Source organism: Trachemys scripta, chromosome 10 (assembly GCF_013100865.1).
Source record: "Trachemys scripta elegans isolate TJP31775 chromosome 10, CAS_Tse_1.0, whole genome shotgun sequence".
In the NCBI taxonomy this organism is placed as follows: domain Eukaryota; kingdom Metazoa; phylum Chordata; order Testudines; family Emydidae; genus Trachemys; species Trachemys scripta.
The window spans coordinates 65,441,875-65,463,634 of NC_048307.1; the positions used below are offsets into that span (position 1 = coordinate 65,441,875).

A 21,760-nucleotide genomic window follows, 5' to 3' on the forward strand; every position below is an offset into this window, starting at 1 on the left:
GTGGCAAGAAGCGGTGCGGGCGAGCGATGTGCTGGCCGCGGCTTCTCGCCGCCCCCATTGGCCCGGGACGGCGAACCGCGGCCAGTGGGGGCCGTGATCGGCCGAACCTGCCGCGTCAGCAGGTAAATAAAACTGGCCCGGCCCGCCAGGGTGCTTACCCTGGTGAGCCGCGTGCCGAATGTTGCCGACCCCTGCTATATAAGAAAAAGCCCCAAAAATCAGGACTGTCCCTATAAAAACAGGACATCTGGTCACCCTACTCCGGAGCCACATGCGGCTCTTCAGAAGTTAATATGCAGCTCCTTGTATAGGCACCGACTCCGGAGCTGGAGCTACATGCGCCAACTTTCCAATGTGCTGGGAGGCGCTCACTGCTCAACTCCTGGCTCTGCCACAGGCCCTGCCCTCACTCCATCCCTTCTCACCCCCTCTTGAGCGTGCCTTGCCCTCATTCCTTCCCCCTTCGCCTCCTGCATGCCACAAAACTGCTGATCGGAAGGTGCGGGGACGGAGGGGGAGGTGCTGATCTGCAGGGCTGCTGCCGGGTGGGAGGCACTGGCAGCAGGGGTGGGGAGCCGATGAGGGGGGCTGCTGACTTATTACTGTGGCTCTCTGGCAATGTACATTGGTAAATTCTGGCTCCCTCTCAGGCTCAGGTTGGCCACCCCGATCTAGGGAATTATGTATGACTATAAGGAGGTATTATTTTACAGAGCATGGTGAAAAAAGTGCAATGAACATCCAAATGTGCTGGTAGAATCAAACAATGTTATACTTAAGCAGAAACAAGATGACTAGGTTAAAGTGGTAGTAGAAGTATATGATCCTCTTCATGAAAATCAAGGAGTTCATCACTGATCATACTTTTTCCTTGTAGACTGGATTTGGAGGTTCTTATGGGTGAGCGGGTTTTTTTTTGCCTTCATCTGACAGTGTTTTGTTTTATCTTTAAAATGTTTCCAGAATTATGTAAACTAGAAGTGACAGTGTTATCAAGGAGGACTTCTAGCTGATTCTGGTTTACTACTGTATAATGAATTGAAGAGATGATCTTGTGGTTAAGGTGCTGGACTAGGGTTCATGCCCAAAAGGTGTAATTCCTGACTGTACCACATATCTCCTCACTTAATGTCTCTATCTCAGCTCCCCATCCCTGGAGATACCTGCCTACCACAGTGAAGCACTAGCGGACCATACAAGTAATTATTCACTGTGAATTTCAGCCAGGACACTAGAGATATTGTTTTGATCCCTGTGGAAAGTACCACGGGATCTTTGCTGATCCATGACATTAGTTCTACATCTCACCTCAGACGCTGTACCTCACAGTTGCCCAGTGCAGCGGCGGAAGCTGCCTACCCAACAAGCCCACCCCGCTCCCTGCAGCACCCTGAGTTTTCCTGGGCGGCTCCCACCTCCCTCCAGCTCATGAGCGGAGACCACAGCCGAGGTGATGCCTTAGGGGTGGGTACAAAGCGGTCCCTTTGCAGGCAGCGCCTGCAAACACTGCACCGGCGGTGATTACCGGGGGCGGCTGCGTGTGCCAAGCGAGGCCTACAGCCAGGCACCAGACAGCTCGGCCTTTGCGGCTGTTGAACAGCTAGTTCCCCCCTCCCCCGAGCTGCAGCAGGCGCCATGCTGGCCAAGCGCCTCCTCGGGCAGCTCCTCCGCAGACACAGTAAGGGGAGGGGAGCGAGGGGCTGCGGCGATATTAACCCTGGCGCCGCAGCACAATCCGGAGAGGGGCAGTACGGCCCGGGGTGCGGAAGCGAGTTGCAGCCTGGTTTTGCAGGACCAAGGCGGGGTTTGCAGGGCTCCGATGCTGCCGGGCCGGGGGAGTTGCAGGTTCCAGTGCGGCAGGCTCGGAGGGGCGGAGTAGAGGTTTTGCACGGCGGTGGGGAGAAGATGGCAGGGCTGCGTGGCAGGACTCCCGTGCTGCAGGGCCGGGCGGTGGTTATGGGGGGCGGCGGCAGGGTGGTGGGAAGATGGCAGGGCTCCGGTGCTGCAGGCCCGGGTGGTGGTTTGGGGGAGGGGGCAGAAAGGAGGGGAAGGAGATGGCACATTGCACAGCTCCGGGGTTGTACGGGGACGGGAGAAGAGCAGGGCTCCGGGGCTGCAGGACGCGCGGCTGGCGGGTGTCCCTGTGCAGCTTCCGGCCTGGCCACAGCCCATGAGAGAGGCCACGTGGTCCCTGACTGGGAGCCCAGCAGCAATCCCGAGAGCCGGACGATGAGCCCGGCCCCAGAGGGCTCCTCTCCTGGAGGGGGGGGGCGGGAGAGCCCATTCTGTGCGGGGGGGGGGACGGACCTGACTCCGCCTCATGGGCCGGGCCGGGGCGTGGTAACGGTTCGTCTGGCGCGGGCGGGAAACGCCCGCGCTTCCCCTTCGCTCAGCTCTGTCTCCATCACCCGCTCTCCCCATGCCGTACTCCGGAGCAGACCCCGCCGTGTCCCCCAGCAAGAGGCTCAAGGCCTCGGAGCCTGACCTGCGGCTCCGCTTCGCCAAGCTCTCCGAGAACGCGTCCGCCCCGTCCCGGGGCTCGGCTCGCGCCGCTGGCTACGACCTATACAGGTGAGGGGCGGCCCGCTCCGTGCGCTGCCCGAGAGCCCGGCGCCCTTGCTGCCCCGGGGATCAGCCCCCGTAGGCCCCCCGGCTAGGGCTTAACAGCCCCGCGGGCGCGCCCGGTGAGCGGAGCAGCCTCTCCTGGGTAGAGGGTGAGTGGCTGCCATGCGCCCTGCGGAGCTCGCCCCCATCTCCCGCTTCCCCTGTCGCGGGCCCGCAGAGCCCCTGCTCAGCGCCGCTGGGGTCTGCGGCCTCCCTCCGTTGTAGGGCTCGTTGGCCTAGGAGCGTGGCGCGAGACACCAGGCCGGTGAGCTAACCCAGCGCTGTGCTCTGTGTAGACACGCTGGCTGCAGCGACAGGGGAACGAGCCCCTCGCATCGCAATAAGTGTGTCTGCAGGGGTTTGCACGCGAGGGTGGCCCCACTCTCATCACTTCTCCAGCCCCTCCACGTTGGTCCCTCTCTTTTCCCCTTTCTACTCTCCTCCAGTGCACCCAGCGTGCAGCAGCCTGCATCTTCCTCTTTGGTTAGGTCACGCTGTATTTTGAATCCTTTCATGGGCTTCCTCTTGCCCTAACCCTTTGCTCACCTTACCATTGCTTTGTTTCCAACATGCTAGCTTTTGTACCTTCTTCCACACTGCTTGCTGCATTTGGAAAGGACTTCCTAATGCTTACAGAGCCTTCCTTTGCCTCCTCCAAGGCCTTGAACATCAATTCTTTCTCAAGACCCACATGTCCTAGCGTGTACCAGCAGATGAGGTCACTGTAATTACTGTTACCAGCTTTTTGCTAGTCCTGCAACTGGATCAGCACAAACAATGTATTAGGCTCTGCCAAGTCCAAATATCTGCATCAAATTTTGCAGATTTGTAGGTGGCTCTTACACTAACATTGTGATAGTTCTTACCCCTCAAACCCTGTCTTTACCATGTGTAATTATGGGCGCCTCTATTTAGTCATTCTATTACAAAGAAGAAAGTACCCAAAACATTTTAAGTAATTGTTGACATGTTTGCTTGTTTTATTTAGTGCCTATGACTATGTGATTCCTGCTATGGAAAAGGCCATAGTGAAAACTGACATTCAGATCTCCCTCCCTTCTGGATGTTATGGAAGAGTAGGTAAGTTAGCAGACTGTAGAAAAGCTTCATTGAAACAAAAACAACATGCATCTGAAGACGTGGGGTTTTTTTACCCATGAAAGCTTATGCCCAAATAAATCTATTAGTCTTTAAGGTGCTACTGGACTCTAGGGTGACCAGATGTCCTGATTTTATAGGGACTGTCCCGATTTTTGGGTCTTTTACTTATATAGGCTCCTATTACTCTCCACCCCCTGTCCCGACTTGTCACCCTTGCTGTCTGGTCACCCTACCGGACTCCTTGTTGTTTTTGTGGATACAGACTAACACGGCTACCTCCTGATACTTCATTGAAACAGGTTCACTTGCCCTGAGGCTTAGTCTACATGCAGAAATTGTACCATTTAGCCAAGTCTCTTTCTATATTGATTTAGTTAAATGGGTGCCATTCCCTTGCAAGGATGCTCTTAAGCTAGTTTGAGTGGCTGCACAGGAGGGTTGTACCCATTAAAGTAAAATCTTTGGATAAGTGAATGTGGTTAAATGGTGTAATTTCTCTTTATAGACTGCACCTTACTAGACTCCTTTTTAAATACAGCCCATTGATTGTGACTTAATTTAAATTATCTTTAACCTGGTACTCCAGTTAGGTAACATGGTGCTTACCTATTACCACATCTTTTGGTGAAAATATTTGAAGATTTGATGGATGACTCATAATAAACTATGTAAATTCTTTGCTAATAAAAATGTGTATAACTTGTTGGAAGTATTATAGAACCTACATATATGAACATTTTTGGATTTTTCTACTGCATAGTGATGCGTAGTAGATGTAGGACAAAGCAGCTGATCTAGTTAAAATATTTTAAATCTCCTAAGGTCCCGCCCCCCCCCAATATTCTTATCAAAGTAGAGTACAACTTAATTAGCACACCCTAGTGCACGGGTCTCAAGGTCCTGGCCTGCAGGCCGTCTGTGGCCCGAGAACCTTCCTACTGCAGCCCGCGGAGGAGAGACGCATGCAGACATGCTACTGCAGGGGTGGGCAAACTTTTTGGCCCGAGGGCCACATCGGGGTTGCAAAATGGTATGGAGGGCCAGGTAGGGAAGTCTGTGCCTCCCCAAACAGCCTGGCCCCCACCCCCTATCCTCCCACTTCCTGCCCCCTGCCTGCCCTTGGCTGCCCTCAGAGCCCCAACCCATCCAATCCCCCCCCCCCTGCTCCTTGTCCCGGGACCACCCCCTGGGACCCCGCCCCCTATTCAACCCCCCATTCCATGACTGCCCTGAACCCTATCCACAGCCCAGCCCATTGCCAGGCCCCCCCAGGACTCCTTCGCCTATCCAACAACCCCATTGCCTGTCCCCTGATGCCCCCCCCGAACCTCCACTCCATCCAACTGCTCCCTGTCCCCTAACCACCCTCTGGACCCTGTCCCCTATCCAACCGCCCCGCCCCACCACCCCCCGGCCCCTGACTGCCCCGAACCCTATCCACACCCCGCCCACTGACAGGCCCCCAGGCACTCCCATGCCTATCCAATCCCCCATTCCCTGTCCCGTGACTGCCCCCAACCTCCACCCCATCCAACTGCTTCCTGTCCCCTAACTGCCCCCTATCCAACTTCTGCTCCCTGACTGCCCCCAGGACCTCCTGCCCCTTATCCAACTCCCCGCCCCCTTACCATGCTGCTCAGAGCGGCAGGACTGGCTTATTGGAAAGCCTGGGAGGTGGGCAGGCACAAGCTGCGCAGCCCGGGAGGAGCGGCAGGTCAGAGTGCTGCCTGCATGGGAAGGGACAGCAGGGGAGGGGCCGCAGACTAGCCTCCCTGGCCAGGAGCTCAGGAGCTGGGCAGAACGATCCCACAGGCCGGATATGGCCTGCAAGCCGTAGTTTGCCCACCTCTGCACTACCGGCAATGTCTACTGCAGGTGCTGCCCCTGCAGCTCCCATTGGCTGGGGGAGAGGGACAGAGATACCATCACTAGTTGCTGGGCAGAGGCAGCCATGGAGGCAGCATCATTAGTTGCTGGGCAGAGGCAGCCATGGAGGCAGCGTCACTTTTTTCCATACTGAATATAAACAAGTCAAAATACCGAACACAACTATCTGATGCACACCTTGCTGCAATCCTAAAGGTTTCAACTGCTCAGTCACTGAGGCCAAACATCAATAAACTGACAGAACTGAAACGATGCCAGGTGTCTGGCAAACACAACTCTCTGGCAGGCGAAGAATTGTATAAAGTTGTATGACAGTTTTACTATTTCTAAGAAATTTGAAATAAAAAATACAATATAAACATTTGCTTTTCTGAACACCATCTTCAGTGACATTATTGGCCTGCTAGGAGGATTTGAGGACTGCACTGGCCCTAAGGTAAATTGAGTTTGAGACCCCTGCCCTAGTGGAAATAACTCAGATTGCTGTTGGCTGGCTTATGAAAACTTAAATGGTATTTTAGTCAAGTTCCTATTGGAACATGGTCACTTTCAGAACTAAATGAAAAGCCCCCTGATTTAGATTCCCCACCAAGTTCTAGACATAGAAAACTCAAACTAATCAAGCCATTTCTTCCACAGGCTGGGAGGAAAAGGATATATCTGTTTTTAAATACTTGAGGTGCTTTGATACTACGTTGTGGAGGGTTATAAGTACTTCAATAATGATTGTCTTATCACAAAAACAACTTCTACAATTGGCACTAGTTTCCTCTTCTTGGTAATCTCAAGAAAGGCCAAGGATAAAATGGCTGTAGTCTCAACTATATTCTTTAGTGGTGGTTTCTCCAGGTAAGAATTGAAGTACTTCCTTAGGCTTGTGCTACTATTTCTCATTCTTTGTAATTATTATGTGTACTTAAATTTACAAGTGGTAAAGGGGGAAGCCTGTCCTGGGTTCTAAATGTAGTGTATTCAAATATTCAATGAAATAATAAAGGACCAGCAACCATCCCAAATTAAGAAAATGACAGTGTTTCTATCACTGTTTACTACTAAAATTCTCCAAAAAAAGGAGATTGTACATTTCTCTCATCTTCAGCCAATTTAAAATCTTTTTGGAAATAGATAAAGCTAGTAAGGTAACATTTAATCCCCATAGTAAAGCAGCTTGAAGTAAAGCCTTAGCAACAATTAACTTGCATTAGCAACTGTCATTTAAAATCTGTTAATAGGTTGCAGGCTACACCAGAATTACAGTTTTAAGTGAGCTAGGTGTATTGTTGTATTGTGTAAATAGAGTGCATTGCACTATACCTGAATTCTTTGTGATGATTACTATGGAACAGGTGTTTCAACGGTAATGTGAAGAAGGGCCAAGGAGTAATATAAATGGCCGTAGTCTGAACAACCTTTCTTTTAGTGCTGTTTCAAGGTGAAACAATGCATTTCAGCTACTCTAAATAATCATACACCCAATTCACTTAATCTGCAATTTTACTGTAGCCTGCAACTGTTGATATTGTCACTTATTGCAGCCATGTAATGACACTTGCTGTACATTTTGTACGATTACATGTAGGTTTTGGAAGGAGCTAGGTCAGAGTTTTTGGTGGTGGGACTTACTGATTTTGAGCAACCTATTGTGCATAGAATACATACTAAAATTCATTTTCAGAAGGTTTCTTAAACTTTGAAAAATGTTTTTCATTTTCTAGCCCCACGTTCTGGATTAGCTGCAAAACACTTCATAGATGTTGGTGGTAAGATGTTTGTTTCTTTCACAGTCTGTAAATCTTTATTCTATGTCTCAAAGTGAAATGTAGATACTAAAACTATAAAGTGACAACTCAGCTTCATTAATAACATTACTTTTATGGGCTTCGTTAAAATAAATGGAAACTGTGATTTAAGATTTTCAGTCATATACCAGTATCTAAGTTACCAAATTCTATTTTGAACTGAATCTTGTTTAATTAAGGTTTTCATTTTCTTACTAGTCTTTCAGATTGATTTGGACTGGTAAGAAGAAAGTTTAGGTCACATTTTTGGGCTCCAGTAAAGCCATAATTCTTTTCTAATCTGCATATTGATTTTTTTTCAGATATAGAAAATAGTAACCAAATAACATTCTCTCTGAAGTAATGCCTGATGTAGCCAGTGCTTAATGGGCCAAATGCCTGTCTAACAAACATTCATCAACCAAATGATGATGATAATTGAACTAAGTACAACATACGTTCCTCTGTATCTCTCAAGTTTAGATAAAGCATTGGGACCAAATTCAACTCTGCCATGAACTCATTTACAGTAGGGTTGAATTTAGACCTTTTCATAACCTCTTGCAGTTCTGGGGTTTACTGTAAACTGTAGGCAAGTACTAGGGATGATTTTTTTCCTTGTTCTTGTATTTTTCTGTCTTGTTCAATAAGACTCAAACTTTCTAAGGGTATGTCTACACTACGAAATTAGGTCGAATTTCTAGAAGCCAGTTTTATAGAAATCGGTTGTATACAGCCGATTGTGTGTGTCCCCACATAAAATGCTCTAAGTGCATGAAGTCGGCGGACCGCGTCCACAGTACCGAGGCTAGCGTCGACTTCCGCAGCGTTGCACTATGGGTAGCTATCCCACAGTTCCCACAGTCTCCGCCACCCATTGGAATTCTGGGTTGAGATCCCAATGCCTGAATGATGCAAAACAGTGTCGCAGGGGGTTCTGGGTACGTGTCGTCAGGCACCTCCCGTTCCGTCAGAGCAATGGCAGACAATCGATTCGTGCCTTTTTACCTGGGTTGCCTGTGCAGACAACATACCACGGCAAGCATGGAGCCCACTCAGCTCAGCTCACCGTCACCATATGTCCTCTGGGTGCCGGCAGATGTGGTACTGCATTGCTACACAGCAGCAGCTAATTGCCTTTTGGCAGTAGACGGTGCAGTATGACTGGTAGCCTTCATCGGCGATCTGGGTGCTGGCAGACGTGGGGCTGCATTGCACACAACAGCAGCCCCTTGCCTTTTGGTAGAAGATGGTATATTACGACTGGTATCCGTCGTCATCGTACTGCAGTGGCTGTCAATCATGGGCACCTGGGCAGTCTTGACGATGATGGCTATCAGTCGTAGTATGCTATTTTCTGCCAAGCACGCAGAAGATGCCAAGGGCTATCAGTCATGCTGCACCGTCGTCTGCCAGCTTCAGATGTAAAAAAATAGATTTGTTCTGCATTCATTTGCTTCCCCCTCCCTCTGTGAAATCAACGGGCTGCTAAACCCAGGGTTTTGAGTTTAATCTTTTGGGGGGGGCCATTCTGTGTGACAGTTGTTTGTGTTTCTCCCTGATGCACAGCCACCTTTGTTTATTTTAATTCCCTGTACCTGTACGCCATGTCGTCACTCGCCCCTTCCTCCCTCCATCCGTCAGATACTAGTTTCGCGCCTTTTTTCAGACCAGACGCCATAGCACTGGGATCATGGAGCCCGCTCATATCACCGCAGCAATTATGAGCACTATGAACACCATGCATATTGTCCTGGAGTATATGCAGAGCCAGGACATGCCAAAGCAAAACCAGGACCAGCCGAGGAGGCGATTGCAGCGCGGCGACTAGAGTGATGACGAAATTGACATGGACATAGACCTCTCACAAAGTACAGGCTCCAGCAATGTGCAAATCATGGTGTTACTGGGGCAGGTTCATGCCATGGAACGCCAATTCTGTGCCCGGGAAACAAGCACAGACTGGTGGGACAGCATCGTGCTGCAGGTGTAGGACGATTCCCAGTGGCTGCGAAACGTTCGCATGCGTAAGGGCACTTTCATGGAACTTTGACTTGCTTTCCCCTGCCCTGAAGCGCCAGAATACCAGGATGAGAGCAGCCCTCCCAGTTGAGAAGCGAGTGGCGATAGCCCTGTGGAAGCTTGCAATGCCAGACAGCTACCGGTCAGTCGGGAATCAATTTGGAGTGGGCAAATCTACTGTGGGGGCTGCTGTGATCCAAGTTGCCAGGGCAATGGAAGACCTGGTGATATCAAGGGTAGTAACTCTGGGAAACGTGCAGGCCATAGTGGATGGTTTTGCTGAAATGGGATTCCCAAACTGTGGTGGGGCGATAGACGGAACCCATATCCCTATCTTGGCACCGGAGCACCAAGCCACCGACTACATAAACCGCAAGGGGTACTTTGCAATGCTGCTGCAAGCCCTGGTGGATCACAAGGGAGGCTTCACCAACATCAACGTGGGATGGCCAGGAAAGGTACATGATGCTCGCGTCTTCAGGAACTTTGGCCTGTTTCGAAAGCTGGAGGAAGGGACTTTCTTCCCGGACCAGAAAACAACCGTTGGGGATGTTGAAATGCCTATCGTTATCCTTGGGGATCCAGCCTACCCCTTAATGCCATGGCTCATGAAGCTGTACACAGGGCTGTTGGTTACACAGGGGCTGTAGCGGCGGTCTCTGCTCCTGCTGCCTTTCCTGCAGCTCAACCATACGCTGGAGCATATCAGTTTGATGCTCCAGCAGTCAGAGCATAGACTCTTGCCTTCTGTCTGCAAGCTGACGCCACCTATCATCTTCAGCCCGCCACCTCTCCTCTCGTTCATACTGTGCTTTTCTGTAGTCTGACATTGACTGCCTCCACGCATTCTGCTGTGCTCTTTCAGCGTGGGAGGACATCTGGAGCTCTGTGAACATGTCATCCCGAGTCCGCCATTTTCTCCTTCTAATCTTCACTAGCCTCTGAAGGAGAAACATTTGCAGCTGGTGGAGGAGAAGGGAGAGGTGGTTAAAAAAGACACATTTTAGAGAACAATGGGGACACTCTTTCACGTTAAATTTTGCTGTTCACATTACACAGCACATGTGCTTTCGTTACAAGGTCGCATTTTTCCTCTTATATTGAGGGCCTGCCGGTTTGGTGTGAGAGATCACTCAAGCAGTGCCAGGCAACAGATTTCGGCTTGCAGGCAGCCATGGTAAGCCACAGTCTTTTGGCTTTTTTCACCTTCTTAACATGTGGGAATGGTTTCAAACTGTAGCGCCCTCATTTCCCATACCAAGCACCCGTTGGGTTGGCCATTTAAAATGGGTTTGCAATGTAAAAGGAGGGGCTGCGGTTCCCGGGTTAACATGCAGCACAAACCCAACTAACCCCCTTCCCAACACCCAATTCTCTGGGATGATCACTTCATCCCTCCCCGCCACCGCGTGGCTAACAACGGGGAACATTTCTGTTCAGCAGAGCAGGAACGGGCACCTCTGAATGTCCCCTTAATAAAATCACCCCATTTCAACCAGGTGACCGTGAATGATATCACTCTCCTGAGGATAACAAAGAGCGATAAGGAATGGATGTTGTCTGTATGCCAGCAAACACCGGGACCATACGCTGCCATGTTTTGTTATGCAATGATTCCAGACTACGAGCTACTGGCCTGGCATGCTAAAGTGTCCTACCATGGCAGACGGGATAAGGCAGCCCTCCCCAGAAACCTTTTGCAAAGGCTTTGGGAGTACATGAAGGAGAGTTTTCTGGAGATGTCCCTGGAGGATTTCTGCTCCATCCCCATACATGTTAAGACTTTTCCAGTAGCTGTACTGGCCGCGATTGCCAGGGCAAATTAATCATTAATCATTAAACACGCTTGCTTTTAAACCATGTGTAATATTTACAAAGGTACACTCACCAGAGGTCCCCGGTGTGCCCTCAGGGTCTGGGAGCACGGCTTGGGTGAGTTCGGGGGTTACTGGCTCCAGGTCCAGGGTGATAAACATATCCTGGCTGTTGGGGAAACCGGTTTCTCCGCTTCCTTGCTGCTGTGAGCTATCCACATTATCTTCATCCGCCTCTTCCTCGTACACCGAACCCTCTTCCCTGTGTGTTTCTTCAGTGAAGGAGTCATAGCACACAGTTGGGATAGTGGTGGCTGCAACCCCTAGAAGGGCATGCAGCTCCGCGTAGAAGCGGCATGTTTGCGGCTGTGCCCCAGACCTTCCGTTTGCCTCTCTGGCTTTGTGGTAGGCTTGCCTTAGCTCCTTAATTTTCACGCGGCACTGCTGTGCGTCCCTGTTATGGCCTCTGTCCTTCATGGCCTTGGAGACCTTTTCTAATATTTTGCCATTTCTTTTACTGCTACGGAGTTCAGCTAGCACTGATTCATCTCCCCATATGGCAAGCAGATCCCGTAGCTCCCGTTCAGTCCATGCTGGAGCTCTTTTGCGATCCTGGGACTCCATCACGGTTACCTGTGCTGATGAGCTCTGCGTGGTCACCTGTGCTCTCCACGCTGGGCAAACAGGAAATGAAATTCAAACGTTCGCGGGGCTTTTCCTGTCTACCTGGTCAGTGCATCTGAGTTGAGAGTGCTGTCCAGAGTGGTCACAATGAAGCACTGTGGGATAGCTTCCGGAGGCCAATAACGTCGAATTCTGTCCACACTACCCCAATTCCGACCCGCTAAGGCCGATTTTATCGCTAAACACCTTGTCGGAGGTGGAGTAAAGAAACCAGTTTAAAGGGCCCCTTAAGTCCAAAGAAAGGGCTTCGTCGTGTGAACGTGTCCAGGCTTAATTCGATTTAACGCTGCTAAAGTCGACCTAAACTCGTAGTGTAGACCAGGCCTAAAAGGGGTTGTTTTGCACACTCAGCTAAGTACTGACTACTTTTCCTGTTAGATCTGAATCCCCTATTGTTTCTGTTTTCTTGGATTAAAACTAATTGTTTCATTCTTCCCTACCTATTTATTTTTCTGCCCTGAACTTTAACACAAAGCTATAAACATCATCCCAGAATTTCAGACTTAATTGTGACTGTCCTTGCTTCTGTTAGTCATCCTTTTATTGCTGCTCTTTGTACTCCATGTCCTCTTTTTATGCCTTGGAAATAGTCTTAAACATGTTATTTAGCTGCTACTTAGTAATAATTTATAAGAACCAAAATATTGGCTTCAAGAGTAACTCATTTCTACAGCCAGTTTCCTCCATTTGACCATTAATCTTTTTCCTTGCCCATTTTTACCCTGACAAAAAATTTAATATTTAAAGGTGCTTGGCATATAATTTTAAATGGGTATAAGAAATCATTATTTCTGAGTATTAACAGTATAAGCAAAGGAAAATTATATATATTTCCATATCTAGTTCTTCACAATCAGAAAATGGCTAATTAAGATGACTTAGCTTTGACGTAGTAAAAGATGCTGTGGTTTTACATCTTATTAATCAAAACTTGGTGGGAAATAATAAGGAATCCCAGAGGCAAATTTGAAAGATAAGATTTCTGCTTTATTATTCTAGGAAAAAATGGTTTGGAAAAAGAATGGTAACTTAAATTTTAGACTCCACTCATTATTCAACCTTTGTATAAATCTAGTAAAATCAGAGTGGTTTTGAATAATAGTGAGGATATGTGATACTTTCCTCTGAATCTATATCAGTTGTAATTACAGATACTTGCCAGACAAGCTCCCTTATAGCAGTAGATAGGATACATAAAATAAGTAGGTTATAGGGAAGCTCCAGCTGGTCCACCTTCCCATCAACCGCACTCTTCATCACACTCAATACAAGTCATTATATATGAAGATCCAGATCCTTGGTGTAGCTGAGCTGCAGCCAGCACAGGACCCACTAAGGTGCAGGGAAGATGGATCTAAGCCATTTGTTTCCCTCCCCTGATCCTGGAGCCAAAGCTGAAACCACTCCCAGTATAATTTAGAACATCTTACGGGCCCTGTAAACCAGCTGAGGATCACTGGAACTTATTCAGGGCTGGCTCTACCCCTGATATATTCACTATGCCAGCCTAATGTCATAGGGGATTTTCCTTCTGGGGAATCCTATGTTGACCTCAGGACAGCTCTCTTCTCTTTGTGTGTGTCTGATCGAACAAAAGGAACAGGGACAAGCTGTGACCGAAATATTTTCCTGGGTATCTGGTATACATACTGTATTGTAGAATAAGATCTGTGCATCTAAGGTTATAGTCTTGTTACATGATCACAATTCTTTTCTATCAGTGCATATACACAGGGGTAAGAGTGGGGGTAGAGTAACTTTGGTATTTTCTGAATTGAGTGCTTTAACTGTAATCTTATGTTTAACTTTTGTGTTCAGCATTCGAAAAAGGTGACAGTTCAACATCATAAGTGAAAATCATGACAGGTGATAGGGTGCCTCTTATGAAAAATAAAACAGATGTTTTCTTGGATCTCAGTGTCTTGCATAAGCACACTTGACATAGCAGAGAAATGTTTTATTTCAATACAAATGTATTGTCAGCGGTCCCAGGCTGTAAATAAGAGGCCCGGGGAAAAAACTGAGCATGCAGGATTCTGTTCAGAATCCACATCTGCTAGGCGTGGATGGTTTTCCAACAAGTGACATGCCAGAGTCTCGACAGAGCAAGGGCTTTTGCATGAAGTCAGTATTTCACTGTGCCAGTTCCAATGCATGATTTTTCCAGTAATGACTTAGCTGCTTTCCACCCAAAGTAGATCATGCAGAAAAGTGTCCTAGTGTTCAAGAGACTGTATAACTGTTGTAACTTGATGTTTGTCTGTTACGTTAACCTTAAGCAGAGCAAACTTCTGCCCTGCTACCTCCTGTTAATCCATACCAATTACTTAAATTGAGTGCCTCTTATACAGAACAGAGGATGTTTTAGGTTCCTGCCCTAAGTACTTTACATTTTTTGATACAGACAGTGTAGTTTGACCACCAAATGGAGGTCAGTCTCAGTGGTGCACTTTTAAAAAAAACAAAACAAAAAAAAACCACCCCACTATTGGAATACTCTTTAAATTCTTTCCTTAGCAACCCTTTTTCTATTTGGCAAACTCTTACCCTGCTGTGTTTCTAATGGAGCTTGAAATTAGCATAGCTTTGACAGCATTTTTGCCACTTCATTCTGCACAGCACTAGGTTAGCTGCAGCATATTCCAAAATCATTTTGCTCATCACATCTTAGATTTAGGTTCCAAGGGCAGATCCAGCCTATAGCATGTATGCTTTCAGGGCAGAAGTCATCTTTCTCTATTCCATCCTGAAAAAGAGAACTTTTCACACACACACTGCATAGCCTGAGTTTGATTCTTGACTCTATTAAAAAAAGATATCCTATCAGGCTACAGAATCATTATAACCGCTGTCTAGTTCATAATTTCACCCTAGGAGGTGGTGGTAAATCATGAAACTGGTTCTATCTAGTGTAATGATAATTTCAGTGGTTTATTCTTTTTACTACTAGGACTGGTTTTGACAGATTTCTGTGGCTGAACTCCCCCTTGTAACTTGGCTTTTATCAGATGTAGCCTTTAACTCACTGGGAGGATATTTTTCTCTTCCCCACCCGCAGAAGACAAGAGAGGAACTGAATAGCGAAGTTATCCTATTTAAAAAACAAAACAAAACAGGAAATTCCCCTTAAGTAGGAGTTTGAAGAGAGCTCTGATTACAGGGAGTAAAACCTCCAATCTCACAGGACATGGGGGATTGGTGTGATGGTGTCCCCAGATAGGGTGGATCTCCTTCCCGTTTCCTCAGTTAGTACATGGAATCATGCTGTCACTGGCTGAGTCCTCTGGTGCTGCCTGAAGGGACCCAGTGGCAGTTAATTCTGCTGCAAGCACTCCTGTGTAGAAATCACATAAGACTATACAGACTGTCATGGAGGGTGGTGGTTAGTTCAATGTTTCACCCTTATCGAACAATCCTGTAGAGAAGTTTCTGATTGTCAGAGAGGGGAGCAGATGATGCTCATAGGCAGCATTTCTGTGTAACCTGGGAATTCTGACTGTATAGGTGGATATGATAATCTGGGTCTTGATGTTAAGACTTAATGAATCAGTAAATGGGGTAGATTATGACAGAGAAATGGTGCATAACACCTTTTATGAAAGGCAGGTCTAGTCATCTTCAGGAAGGGTTTCTACTAGTTTACCAATACTACCTTCTGTGTAGGTAAACTTGCTGTGACTGAATTTGATGTTTTTGGAACATTACTTCAAGGCAGGATTTAGTCCTTAAAATATATGCATTCAAATCCTGTGGACTTCATCTGGAGTTGCACATGCACATTGGAGTATAGAACTTGGGAACAAGATACCTGTTTTTAAGTTTGGGTACTAGGGAGCCAGGTGTTGGAGTATCTATTAAACAGACCTAAGCTGTGTTTGTTAAATGTTAACTCAGCAAGAAACAGTACTCGGAGGCTATTTTGTGTTACATGTGCTGTTTGTTTTGGGGAAGTGCTGAAATGGAGATGGCACATCAATGCCAAATCCCCATGGCAACATTTGAGGGGGTGATCAGAAAAAGCAGGAGCCTGTTCTTTAAGGAAAATATTTGGATGGCAACTTTACAGCAAACACTTTCAGCATGTCATAGTGAGTAAGCTACAGTTCTAGTCTGAGATGTGGTTACTGAAGCAGCATTATGAAGCTTTCCTACTTTCAAAGGCCCAGCCAGTAAAAGGTAAAGGAAAGACTTCAGGCCAGATCTTCCTCAACTAGTGTAAATCAGCCTCCAACATGCTAGCTTTTGTACCTTCTTCCACATTGCTTGCTGCATTTGGAAAGGACTTCCTAATCCATACAGAGCCTTCCTTTGCCTCCTCCAAGGCCTTGAACATCAATTCTTTCTCAAGACCCACATGTTCTAGCATGTACCAGCAGATGAGTACTTACTGTTACCAGTCTTTTGCTAGTCCTGCAATTGGATCAGCACAAACAATTTATTAGGCTCTGCCAAGTCCGAATATCTGCATCAAATTTTGCAGATTTGTAGGTGGTTCTTACACTAACATTGTGATAGTTCTTACCCCTCAAACTCTGTCTTTACCAATGTGTAATTATGGGTGCCTCTATTTAGTCATTCTATCTCCACTGCTCCTCTCAACAAAAATTGGAGTCTAGCACTAAATAAAACAACAATTTATAACAACTCTGAATTTAAAACTTAACCTACAGTAAAGTAACTGTAAAAAGTAAAATGATGACTCTGGCATTTCACTTTACAAACCGTTAAAGGGGGTTAACTCAATGGGGCTATGCCCCTTAACTATTGTGGCTTTGTTCCACCATCCCTGTTAAGATGCTACGGGGAGAGAGGTCTTGCTGATGGTCCCAGCCATCTTATTTAATGCGCTGGCACTAGTTTCCTCCCTACTCATTATTCCTGAGTTTAACTAGTTTATTTTTATGAGCACTAAGGCACATTGATGACCCTCTCAACTTTTCTTTGTAAAGCAAAAGGTGAATGTCACTAAATGTAACTTTATTTTTAGTTTACTGCAGATTCCTAAATAGCCAATTAATCTTATTTTCACTTTTTTCCCTACTTTGACTCAATTTTTGTTAGAGGCTGGTCGTATTTATTTTAGAATAAACGGATTCACAATTAAGACAGTTTTTTTTAAAAACCACAGTGGTTTTGTCTGTATAACCAGACTCTTAGAATAACATGAACTTCACTACAGAGTTAATTAGTCTCCAGTATGCACAATACAGAAGAGTGCCACTTTTTATTACTAGAATAGGCCTGAGGGTCATGTATGCAGAGCTGTATGTATTGTCTGTTTTCCCAGAAAATAATACCAGTACTGACAGATTTAGAAAGTAAACTAGTAGTAACTACTCTGCTCTAGTGTGACCTAAACCAGCATTGCAAGCATAGCTTTGGCATTACATGGGAAGGGAATTTATTTAAGTGTATGGGAGTTAATGCTTTAATTAGAATGTTTGAAATTGCCAGGATTCTTCTCTTCTACGGATTTCCGACACAAACTTTAACCAAAGAGCAGCACTAAATTTAGATTTTTGTATGTATATATCTAAGCAGGCTGTCTAAATCTCCATTGTACTTAAAACTTTAGAGGATGACTGAGCTTTTAAAAATACTAGGACTGTAGTAATCCATCAAGAAGCAAAGTCGAACCACTAAAGAGTATTTTGTATATTACTTTTGAAAGTAAAACTAGCTCTGATTATGTTAAATTAACAAGTTCCATTCTCAGTCTTTGTAATAAGTAGCAATATCTAGTTCACATGCTGGGACAGGAAAAAAAATGTACTTCTAGCTGAACAGAAACACTTTTTGACAATAAATGTCTTAATTAAATAGTTCAGATGCTTAGGTCAGATACTTGGTCAGATAAGGTACTTAGCTGTTGCCGCACCCATTGGCAGTTGATGGGATTTAGGCTCTTAAATCAGTTATGCACTGCTATGCTGAGTTCAGCAACACCTAAATACCTTTAAATATCTGGGCCTTAATGATTTTTAGTAAGTATTTTGAAGCTTATTTGTGTGGACTGTATGTGCTTTCAACCCTCCTACCATATTGCTTCTATTCAGAAAATGTTCCGCATTAGCTGATGCTCTATTTAAAGAAGAACTTCAGTAAGGCTAAGAATATAAGATAGCCAATCATATTTTTAACTTTATAGGACAGCCAGACTACGTTTTCCATCAATAATGTCAATTTTAAATCCAGAAGAAATCTATTGTTCTAGACAACCAATTTGATGCAGTCCCTTTCTCAGCTAAATTTGTTTAATCTTATATATGGGATAGCCAAAACAAACCATCATATAACTTAACAGCGGTATTAAATGCTTGTTGAAATATGCAGATTCAATTTTAGAAATAACACTCTAGAAAAATGCGTTGGGGTCTTTTTAGTTCATAATCATTGCAAATTAGACTTGTATCCATCCAAATTAGAAATTTATCCATCCATCCATCCTCTTTTCTCTTTAGAGGATGGATGGATGGATACATTTCAGCACATTAAGTGAAACTACTAATCTAACTTAGTATTTCCATGAGTATTTTTCTTCCATTATATTAACATCTCTCCATCAATTGTAGATACAGTTCTGAATTACTCCCTTTATTACAGCTGGGGTCATTGATGAAGATTACAGAGGAAATGTTGGTGTTGTACTTTTTAATTTCGGCAAGGAAGATTTTGCAGGTAAGTGTTAGATTGGGGAAAAAATCTGTATTTGAGGTTGCAGTCAGCCACCTAAACTTGATATTTGCATATTCCCTAAGGAAAAAATAATCCTTAACTGTTCACCCAAAGTTAAGAATATGCCTCCCTCCTCAACCAGTAAATGTATGGAAAATCAACTAAGTCCTCATCCATGCCTTGCAACAGGCAACCATGAAGTCTTCTGCTCTCAGTATAACAGGTGCCATGGAAAGACTTGTAGCTCCAGGACTGAGCTAGTAGCTCTGCCCAGTGGCAATTTTTTCATCGGGCAGATTTCCCTATGGTTCACCAGGAGAGGAGTCCCAGTCTGATGGACCCAACTGGGACAATAGTTAGGAATGATGAAGACCTTCCCCTTTCCCTCCCCACAAACACAAAGATGTCCACCCCTCCAATGCCTTACTATTCTACTTCCCCTGTGCTCCTAGATGTAATCAGAATATATTTTGATTCTGGGGACAGTTGTTATCTATCTAGAGAAATTCAAAGGAAGGTGAGGAAACCAGGGTTGCATTTCAAAAAGGGAGCACTTTATGCATAGTCTGCAAAAAGTTAATAAATATTTTTCTGGAAAACTTGTGTCTGACGTTATTAAACTAAATTTAGTGATTAGTGGGAAGTTGAGTGAGTTTTAGTCTTGCTTAAAGTGCAGGTTATGCTCAGAAATTTGAACTCATTGCTACAGATGCCTACATAATTTAAATTTCAAATTTAATGCTACTGCCATAATGTCTTATGGTAGTCTTAAATATGGAGGTTAAAGTTGTATTGGGCTTGTTTTAAAAAATAACCTATTAACTTCTCTTAAGTTAAAAAAGGAGACAGAATTGCCCAGCTGATCTGTGAACGCATCTTCTATCCTGAGCTGGAGGAAGTTCAAGTAAGTTACTGGAATGAAACACTTGCATTAGTCTGAATGTATGGAAGAGCTGTATTTAATCTCTCAAAATTCAGAGAACAATTGGGCTTTTCAAAAAGTTATTTACTTCCGTTGCTGCCTATAACAACATGTAAATTATCATTGTTTGAATTCAAAAGGAAAATGTCTGCAGTTTAACACTTAATTCTAAGTCTTTACAAGCCTATTAGGGAGGTCGGGGATGTGAAGAGTTGAAAATCAGTGATTCTTAACAAACTTTGGTGTTTACTAGAAATCTGGAATAATTTCAGTTTGTAGACATCTCTGCTTACAGTTCTATAATTTATGACAACCAATGCAGTTTGCCCATGTCAATGCAAGAGAAAGAATGGGCTGATAATCCCACCCTGAAACAACCACTTTAAAGAAATAAACTGAAGAGATTGATGCAGTTTTCCTGGAGATGAGCAATTTACAATTTTAAACTATTGAAAACACGTAAGATATTGTAAAAATATATTTTAAAGTGTGTTCTGTTGACTCGAACTTAATTTTAGTTTAAAAAATTTAAGCTTATTTATGCTTGTGCAGTAAAGATCTCTATAAAAGAAAATGTACTGATTTTTCTGTGGGGAAGATGAAGAGTATGCAAGAAACAAATGAGTATATATTACAAGCATAAGTTTTTAAAAAGCTAACCTTATTAATCTCTTTCAGGTTCTGGATGACACTGAACGTGGTAAAGGTGGCTTCGGTTCCACTGGACAGAATTGAAGAGAGGTGTTAGATGTAATAAATTCTTACTGTATTTGGATTTTATTGATTAAAGGTTCTTTTTGTAAACAGTCTTTCAAGAATTGTTTCAAAAGGGGAGTTGGGATTTTAGGATCTGTGAAAGTAAGGGACTCATAACTCAAGCATTATACAAGCGTCTACAAATCTCTGTCCTCTTGTCCACTCCAACCTGCTAGCAAGTGATGTTGAACAGCATGCTGGCTTGCAGTACAGAGAAATCTGCACAAGAGATTTGACAAAGTATTTTTTGTTAACTCCTAGGATCCTGAACCAGTGTTTCTATTGAGATAGAAGTTTAATGGTACTAATTACATTGTCACCTTTGTGCAAGCTAGATTTTCTGACATCTTCAGATAAGTAGTCTTTTGCAAGAGAAAAGTGTGTGAAGCTATCTTGCAGCAGATTAAAGAAAAACATAACTCTCTTTTTTGGAAACTAACAATTTATCTTCTGCCCAGATACTGCCTGGTGTAAAAACTGCTTAATAAGAAACTCGTCAATGAATCAGTACTTCTGCAGTCCTGTCAGTCTGTCTTTCTGGTAAAAATGTGACCTTCTCAAATTATAGTGAGACATTGAAAAGATGCTTCAACACTCAAGTCTTTCATGTAAATAAGCCTGTGAGACTTCAGTATAATGTTCAAAAGGCAGTTATGTTGGAGAAAGATGTTGTAAAGATGACAAACTGTCATTCAACATCCAACAAACAAGGTTTGTTTAGTTGCAGTTTGATCTGTAAATACAATCCTTCACCTATAGATGGCTTCTTTAGCAGGTCACAAAGGACAAGATAACCAAGCTGTCTTGGACCTCACTTTCTAACCGTTGTAAAGAACAGGGCTAGTACTTTAACATGGATTCAAAAGTAGGTCACAAAGAACAGAATTGCCATGTCAACAAAATCAGTTCATACAGGGTGAAGTGTGAATAAATACTTCACAGAAAGGGGACTCTGAATCATTACTGGAATAGTCCATCCAGAGTAGTCTTTTAGGTAACAGTCATTCCACCAATTAGGATAACGTTGTTTTGGAGTGTATCCCAAACCTGATTATTTTTTAAAGTGTAGGAGATCTATAGCTTAATTGATCTATTAACATACAGGCAAAGGAGCATGCGCTAAAAAAGGGGGTAAGGAGGAATGAATGTGAAGTAGTCTTTTCTGTAAAATGGCTAGAAGAGTTGTGGGGTTTTTTTTTGGTTTTTTTTTTAAAAACCCACAACACTTTACCCAGAGGAAGAACTGATTAGCTTTCCTGCAATTGCCTGATTGTATTGCACGTCAATAATAAGGAAAGAGTTTAGGTGAATGTTGCAGATCTGTGGAAACTTTCATTTAAGGATGTCTGTACTTTACAACTTCCCATTGCTGAGAAAGGTAAGGGGTCTATAGGATTATGATTAGTGTATGTTCATCCACGGTCTACACTAGAATTATTACATCCAGCGCTGCTAGTGCACCCACACTGCCAATGGAAGAGAGCTCTCCTGTCTGCAGAATTACTCCACCTCCCTGA

General features: G+C 44.7%; 1 protein-coding gene across 2 annotated transcripts; it reads left to right on the top strand.

Annotated features, from left to right (window-relative positions):
* Positions 1–1,315: 1,315 nt before the first annotated feature.
* Positions 1,316–20,294, top strand: DUT (deoxyuridine triphosphatase). Of its 2 annotated transcripts, none has more exons than XM_034784485.1 (7): positions 1,316–1,450; positions 2,439–2,571; positions 3,593–3,684; positions 7,308–7,352; positions 18,494–18,568; positions 19,399–19,469; positions 20,166–20,294. In XM_034784485.1, exons 1-7 carry the CDS (start codon positions 1,429–1,431, stop codon positions 20,220–20,222), a joined length of 495 nt encoding a protein of 164 aa, XP_034640376.1. In that variant the 5' UTR covers positions 1,316–1,428; the 3' UTR covers positions 20,223–20,294. The 2 variants fall into 2 exon arrangements, with proteins under 2 accessions (XP_034640376.1, XP_034640375.1); XM_034784484.1 differs by lacking the exon at positions 1,316–1,450 and adding an exon at positions 1,522–1,678.
* The last annotated feature ends 1,466 nt before the right edge of the window (positions 20,295–21,760 follow it).